Consider the following 7,087-nt stretch of genomic DNA (forward strand, 5'->3'; position numbering starts at 1 on the left):
GCCAAAATAGGGATTTTTTGAGGAGGGTGAGGAACACCAAAATTGGGATTTTAGGGGGTGGAAAATTGGGGATATTTTTGAGGGGAAAAAGGCGCCAAAATTGGGATTTTTGGAGGGGAGAAAAAAAGCCAAAATTGGGATTTCTTTTTTTTTTTGGGGGTGGGGAGGAAAGGGCAAAATTGAGCTTCTTCGGGGAAAAAAATAGCACCAAAATTGGGGTTTTGGGGGAGGAAAACACCCCAAAATTTGGGATTTTTTTGGGAGGGGAAAAAAAAAGCCAAAATAGGGATTTTTGGGGGGAGAAAAAAAGTCAAAATAGGGATTTTTTTCGACACCCAACCCCCCCCAAACGCAAGGACGAGACTCGGAGACACTTTTGGAGCTTTTATTTGGCAAATTTTGGGGGGGGGGGGGGAACCCCCAAAATGCCCCCCCGGGACCCCCCCAAGGCCCGGGGGGGGCTCAGGGGGGTTTTTGGGGCCCCCCCGAGGGGGTTCAGGGGGGGGTTTATTTTGGGGGAGGGGTCGCTGGATCGTCCTGTGGGGGGAGAGAGAGAAAAGGGGGGTGAGGGGACCCCCAAAATTCCAGGGGAAAGGGGGATCCCCCCACCCAAAATTCCATGGAAAAGGGGGGATTCCCATCCTAAAATTCCATGGAAAAAGGGGGATTTCTGCCCCCAAAATTCCATGGAAAAGGGGGGATTCCCCCTAAAATTCCATGGAAAAAGGGGGATTTTCCCCCTAAAAATTCCATGGAAAAGGGGGATCCCATCCCCCAAAACTCTATGAAAAAGGGGGGATTTTCCCCCTAAAATTCCATGGAAAAAGGGGGATTTCCCCCCCCAAAATTCCATGGGAAAAGAGGGACACTGCCCCCAAAATTCCATGGAAAAAGGGGGATTTTCCACAAAGAAATTCCATGGGAAAGGGGGATTCCCCTCCACAAAATTCCATATAAAAGGGGGATTTTCCCCCCCAAAAAATTTCCATGGGAAAAGGGGGATTCCCCCCCCAAAAAAAATTCCATGGGAAAAGGGGGATCCCTCCACCCAAAATTCCATGGAAAAGGGGGATTTTCCCTCCCCAAAATTCCATGGGAAAAGGGGGATTTTCCCCCAAAAAAAAATCCACGGAAAAGGGGGATACCCACCCCCAAAATTCCATGGGAAAAGGGGGATTTTCCCCAAAAAATATTCCATGGGAAAGGGGGGATTTTTTCCCCCAAAAATTCCATGGAAAAGGAGAATTTTCCCCTCAAAATTCCATGGGAAAGGAGATTGCCCCCCCTCTAAAATTCCATGGAAAAGGGGGATTCCCACCCCTAAAATTCCACGGGAAAGGGGGATTTTTCCCCAAAAAATTCCATGGAAAAGGGGGATTCCCCCCCAAAAAAATTCCATGGGAAAAGGGGGATTTTCCCCAAAAAAAAATCCACGGAAAAGGGGGATTTTCCCCCCCAAATTCCCTGGGAAAGGGGGGGGGTGGTGATTCCCCTCCCCCCCCCCCCCTAAAATCCGCGGGAAAGGGCCCAAAAATCCCGGGGGGGGGAGGGGCGAGAAGCCCCCCCAGGTGGGTTGGGGGGTCCCAGGTGAGTTCAGACCCCCCCTAGGTGGGCTCAGGGTCATTCAGGTGCCCCCCAGGTGAGTTTGGGACCCCCCCAGCTGAGTTCAGGACCCCCCCAGATGAGTTTGGGACCCCCCAGGTGGGTCTGGGGGTCACTCAGGTGCCCCCCAGGTGAGTTCGAGACCCCCCAGGTGGGCTCATGACCCCCCCAGGTGAGTTTGGGACCCCCCAGGTGGGTCTGGGGGGTCTCCCAGGTGCCCCCCAGGTTCGTTCGAGACCCCCCAGGTGAGTTCGGGACCCCCCAGGTGAGTTCAGGGTCACTCAGGTGCCCCCCAGGTGAGTTCGGGACCCCCCAGGTGAGTTTGGGACCCCCCAGGTGGGTCTGGGGGTCTCCCAGGTGCCCTCCAGGTGAGTTCGGGACCCCCCAGGTGGGCTCATGACCCCCCCAGGTGAGTTCGGGACCCCCCAGGTGCCCCCCAGGTGGGTCTGGGGGTCTCCCAGGTGCCCCCCAGGTGAGTTCGAGACCCCCCAGGTGAGTTCAGGGTCACTCAGGTGCCCCCCCAGGTGGGCTCATGACCCCCCCAGGTGAGTTCGGGACCCCCCCCAGGTGAGTTCGGGACCCCCCCAGGTGAGTTCAGGGCCCCCCCCAAAGCAATGCCGGGTCGGTGGGGGGGCGGGAACAGTTTAATGCAGGTACAGCCAAAGCCCCCCCGAGCCAAGCAGTAGCCCCAGGTGAGCCCCAGGTGTGCCCAGGTGTGCCCAGGTACCCCCAGGTGTGCCCAGGTGACCCCCAGGTGTGCCCCAGGTGTGCCCAGGTGTGCCCAGGTGACCCCCAGGTGTGCCCCAGGTGTGCCCAGGTGTGCCCAGGTACACCCAGGTGTGCCCCAGGTGTGCCCAGGTGAGTCATTCCAGCAGCTCCAAGCAGCGGCAGCCCCCCAAAAAAGCCCCTCAGAGCCCCCCCAGGGGCAAAGCAGCAGTGCCAGGTGTGCCCAGGTGAGCCCAGGTGAGCCCCAGGTGTGCCCAGGTGAGCCCCAGGTGTGCCCCAGGTACCCCCAGGTGTGCCCAGGTGAGCCCCAGGTGTGCCCAGGTGAGCCCAGGTGTGCCCAGGTGCCCCCAGGTGTGCCCCAGGTGTGCCCAGGTGTGCCCAGGTGAGTCATTCCAGCAGCTCCAAGCAGCGACAGCCCCCCAGAGACCCCTCAAAAACCCCTCAGAGCCCCCCAAAAAGCCCCCCAGGGGCAAAGCAGCAGTGCCAGGTGTGCCCCAGGTGTGCCCAGGTACCCCCAGGTGTGCCCAGGTGAGTCATTCCAGCAGCTCCGAGCAGTGACAGCCCCCAAAGACCCCCCAGAGACCCCCCAAAAAGCCCCTCAGAGCCCCCCAAAGCCCCCCAGGGGTGAAGCAGCAGCCCCCAGGTGTGCCCAGGTGTGCCCAGGTGAGTCATTCCCCCCAGAGACCCCCCCAAAAGCCCCTCAGAGCCCCCCCAAACCCCCCCAGGTGAGGCAGGAGCAGGGACAGAGACACACCCGGGGGTCCGGGGGGGCCCAGGGGGGGTTTTGGGGTCCGGGGGGGACATTGAAGAGAGTCCAGAGGGGTTTGGGGGGGCCCAGGGGGGTCCTGGGGGTCTCGGGGGGGGGGGGGGGTTGGGGGTCTTGGGGGGGATTTTGGGGGGTCTCAGGGGGATTTTGGGGGGGGTTTTGGGGGTCCCGGGGGGGTCCCGGGGGTGTTTTTGGGGTCCTGGGGGGTCTCGGGAGGGTCCCAGGGGATCCGAGGGGGTCTCGGGGGTGTTTTGGGGTCTGGGAGGGGGTGGTTTGGGGGTCCCAGGGGGGTCCCAGGGGGGTCTCGGAAGGGGGGTTTGGGGGGTGTCATTGTGTCCCCGGGGGGGTCTGGGGGGTCTCAGGGGGGTTTGGGGGTGTCAGAGGGTCCCCGGGGGGCTCGGGGGGGTCTCAGGGGGGGTCCCGGGGGTGTCATTGTGTCCCCGGGGGGCTCGGGGGGGTCTCAGGGGGGTCCCAGGGGGATTTTTGGGGGGTTTTGGGGGTCTCAGGGGGGTCTGGGGGGGGTCCCAGGGGGGGTTTTGGGGTGTCACTGTGTCCCCGGGGGGCTCGGGGGGGTTTTGGGGGTCTGGGGGGGTCCCCGGGGGGGTTTGGGGGTGTCAGAGGGTCCCTGGGGGGCTCGGGGGGGTTTGGGGGGTCTCAGGGGGGTCTCAGGGGGATTCTGGGGGTGTCATTGTGTCCCCGGGGGGCTCGGGGGGGTTTTGGGGGTCCCGGGGGTGTCAGAGGGTCCCCAGGGGGGTCTGGGGGCTCGGGGGGGTCTCAGGGGGGTCTGGGGGGGTTTTGGGGTGTCATTGTGTCCCTGGGGGGCTCGGGGGGGTTTGGGGGGTCCCGGGGGGGTCTGTGGGGGTCTCAGGGGGGTCCCGGGGGGGTTTGGGGGGTCTCGCTCTTCCGGAAACGCACCCGCTGGAAATCCGAGATCTCCACCCCCGACACTGCTGGGGGGAGGGGCCAGTCAGGGGCCTCCCAGTAACCCCCAGTAACCCCCAGTGCCCTCCCAGTAACCCCCAGTGCCCTCCCAGTAACTCCCAGTAACCCCCAGTGCCCTCCCAGTAACCCCTACTGTCTTCCCAGTAACTCCCAGTAACCCCCAGTAACCCCCAGTGCCCTCCCAGTAACTCCCAGTAACCCCCAGTAACCCCCAGTGCCCTCCCAGTAACTCTCAATGCCCCCCCAGTAACTCCCAGTAACCCCCAGTGCCCTCCCAGTAACTCCCAATTCCCTCCCAGTAACTCCCAGTAACCCCCAGTGCCCTCCCAGTAACTCCCAGTAACCCCCACTGCCCTCCCAGTAACCCCCAGTGCCCTCCCAGTAACTCCCAGTAACCCCCAGTGCCCTCCCAGTAACTCCCAATTCTCTCCCAGTAACTCCCAGTAACCCCCAGTGCCCTCCCAGTAACTCCCAGTAACCCCCACTGCCCTCCCAGTAACCCCCAGTGCCCTCCCAGTAACTCCCAGTAACCCCCAGTGCCCTCCCAGTAACTCCCAATTCTCTCCCAGTAACTCCCAGTAACCCCCAGTGCCCTCCCAGTAACTCCCAGTAACCCCCACTGCCCTCCCAGTAACCCCCAGTGCCCTCCCAGTAACTCCCAGTAACCTCCCAGTCCTCCCCAATCCTTCCCAGTTCTCCCCAGTTCCCCCCCAGTCCCTCCCAGTCCCCCCCAGTGCCTCCCAGTCTCCCTAATCCCCCCCAATCCCCCCCCAGTCCCCCCCAATCCCCTCCCAGTTCCCCCCCAATCCCCTCCCAGTCCCTCCCAGTGCCCCCCCAATCCCTCCCAGTCCCCTCCCAGTCCCTCCCAGTCCCCCCCAGTCCCTCCCAGTGCCCCCAGTACCCTCGGGGGGGCTCCCAGTGGCCTCGGGCTCCGGTTCCGTCCCAGTTTGGGGGGTCTCTGCCCCCCCCTCAGACTGGGGAGCACTGGGGGGACCCCCCCCATGGCCGGGGGGGTCGGGGGGGGCCGGGGGGGTCACACCTGGGGGGACAAACCGGTCACACCAACTGGGAGCACTGGGACGGACTGGGGGGGGGATTGGGGGGCACTGAGAGGGGGCTGGGGGGGACTGGGAGGGACTGGGAGTTACTGGGACGCACTGGGGGGGGATTGGGGGGCACTGGGACACACTGGAGGGTCACTGGGAGGCACTGGGAGTTACTGGGATGCACTGGGGGGTCACTGGGAGTTACTGGGATGCACTGGGGGGTCACTGGGAGTTACTGGGATGCACTAAGGGGGGACTGGGGGGCACTGGGAGTTACTGGGATGCACTGGGGGGTCACTGGGAGTTACTGGATGCACTGGGGGGGTCACTGGGAGTTACTGGGACGCACTGGGGGGGTCACTGGGGGTCACTGGGAGTTACTGGGACACACTGGGGGGTCACTGGGGGTTACTGGGGGTTACTGGGACGCACTGGGGGGGTCACTGGGGGGTCACTGGGAGTTACTGGGACTTACTGGGGGGGTCACTGGGGGTTACTGGGAGTTACTGGGAATTACTGGGACGCACTGGAGGGGGTCATGGGGGTCACTGGGGGTTACTGGGAGTTACTGGGATGCACTGGAGGGGTCACTGGGAGTTACTGGGACTTACTGGGGGGGTTACTGGGGGTTACTGGGAGTTACTGGGACTTACTGGGGGGGTTACTGGGAGTTACTGGGACTTACTGGGGGGGTCACTGGGGGTTACTGGGAGTTACTGGGACTTACTGGGGGGGTCTCCGGGCTCTTCCTCCTCCTCCTCCTCCTCCTCCTCCAGGTCCTCCCACTGGTCCTCGTCCTCCTCGGGGCTCTGGGAATCCCGGGGGGGCTCCGGGGCCTTTTCCAGGGGGTTTTCCAGGGCCTGGGAATTCCGGGGGGGGGTCAGGGGGGGGTCAGGGGGGGTTTGGGGGGTCCCCAAAATCCGCCCCCCCCCCCCCCAAAAAAAAAGGGTCACCTGGGGGGTCTCGGGGTCCTCGGGGGGCTCCGGCTCCGGGTCCCAGCGGTCGTCGTGCATCCTGGGGAGGGGGATCCAGGGGAAATCCAGGGAAAATCCGTGGGAATGGGACCCAAAATCCAGGGGAAAAGGGACCCAAAATCCATGGAAAAGGGATCCCAAAATCCAGGGAAAAGGGATCCAAAAATCCAGGGAAAACGGACCAAAAATCCAGGGAAAAGGGACCCAAAAATCCAGGGGAAAGGGACCCAAAATTCAGAGAAAAGGGGCCTCAAAATGTGCAGAAAAGGGGCCGAAAATCCAGGGAAAAGGGAGTCCAAAATCCGTGGAAAAGGGACCCAAAAATCCAGGGAAAAGGGGCCTCAAAATGTGCAGAAAAGGGGCCCAAAATCCAGGGAAAAGGGACCCAAAAATCCAGGGAAAAGGGGCCTTGAAATCCACGGAAAAGGGGTCAGAAAATCTACAGAAAAGGGATCCCAAAATCCATGGAAAAGGAGCCCCAAAATCCAGGGAAAAGAGACTCCAAAATCCAGGGAAAAGGGGCCTCAAAATGTGCAGAAAAGGGGCCCAAAATCCAGGGAAAAGGGGCCTCAAAATCCATGGAAAAGGGACCCAAAATCCACGGAAAAGGGGCCTCAAAATGTGCAGAAAAGGGGCCCAAAATCCATGGAAAAGGGACCCCAAAAATCCAGGGGAAAGGGACCCAAAATCCAGGGAAAAGGGACCCCAAAATCCACAGAAAAGGGGACTCAAAATCCACGAAAAAGGAGCCCCAAAATCCTTGGGAAAGGGGTCCCAAAATCCACAGAAAAGGGTCCCAAAATCCAGGGAAAAGGGGCCTCAAAATCCACAGGAAAGGGGTCCTGAAATCCATGGAAAAGCGGTTCCAAAATCTATAGAAAAGGGATCCCGAAATCCACGGGAAAGGGACCCCAAAATCCACATAAAAAGGGCCCCAAAATCCATGGAAAAGGAGCCCCAAAATCCTTGGGAAAGGGATCCCAAAATCCACAGAAAAGGGGACTCAAAATCCATTGAAAATGGGCCTCAAA

General features: G+C 61.2%; 1 protein-coding gene and 1 long non-coding RNA gene across 3 annotated transcripts; one reads left to right on the forward strand and one right to left on the reverse strand.

The window, feature by feature from the left end:
* Positions 1 to 490: 490 nt before the first annotated feature.
* Positions 491 to 6,181, reverse strand: LOC127465760 (protein TsetseEP-like). 2 transcript variants are annotated; one of them, XM_051776288.1, is made up of 5 exons: positions 6,036 to 6,181; positions 5,810 to 5,942; positions 4,938 to 5,075; positions 4,010 to 4,041; positions 491 to 537 (listed from the first exon to the last, which is right to left on the reverse strand). In XM_051776288.1, the coding sequence occupies exons 1-5, from the start codon at positions 6,093 to 6,095 to the stop codon at positions 508 to 510; spliced, it is 393 nt and encodes a 130-aa protein (XP_051632248.1). In that variant the 5' UTR covers positions 6,096 to 6,181; the 3' UTR covers positions 491 to 507. The 2 variants fall into 2 exon arrangements, with proteins under 2 accessions (XP_051632248.1, XP_051632247.1); XM_051776287.1 differs by having other exon boundaries at positions 4,010 to 4,044.
* LOC127465761 (uncharacterized) lies at positions 2,214 to 2,763 on the forward strand. Its single transcript, XR_007902391.1, has 3 exons — positions 2,214 to 2,345; positions 2,440 to 2,545; positions 2,577 to 2,763. It is a non-coding gene; the product is annotated as an uncharacterized LOC127465761 (long non-coding RNA).
* Positions 6,182 to 7,087: the final 906 nt, after the last annotated feature.

The sequence above is a fragment of the Manacus candei genome, unplaced genomic scaffold (assembly GCF_025592945.1).
Source record: "Manacus candei isolate 608988 ecotype Guabito, Panama unplaced genomic scaffold, ASM2559294v1 h1tg000481l, whole genome shotgun sequence".
Lineage (NCBI taxonomy): Eukaryota > Metazoa > Chordata > Aves > Passeriformes > Pipridae > Manacus > Manacus candei.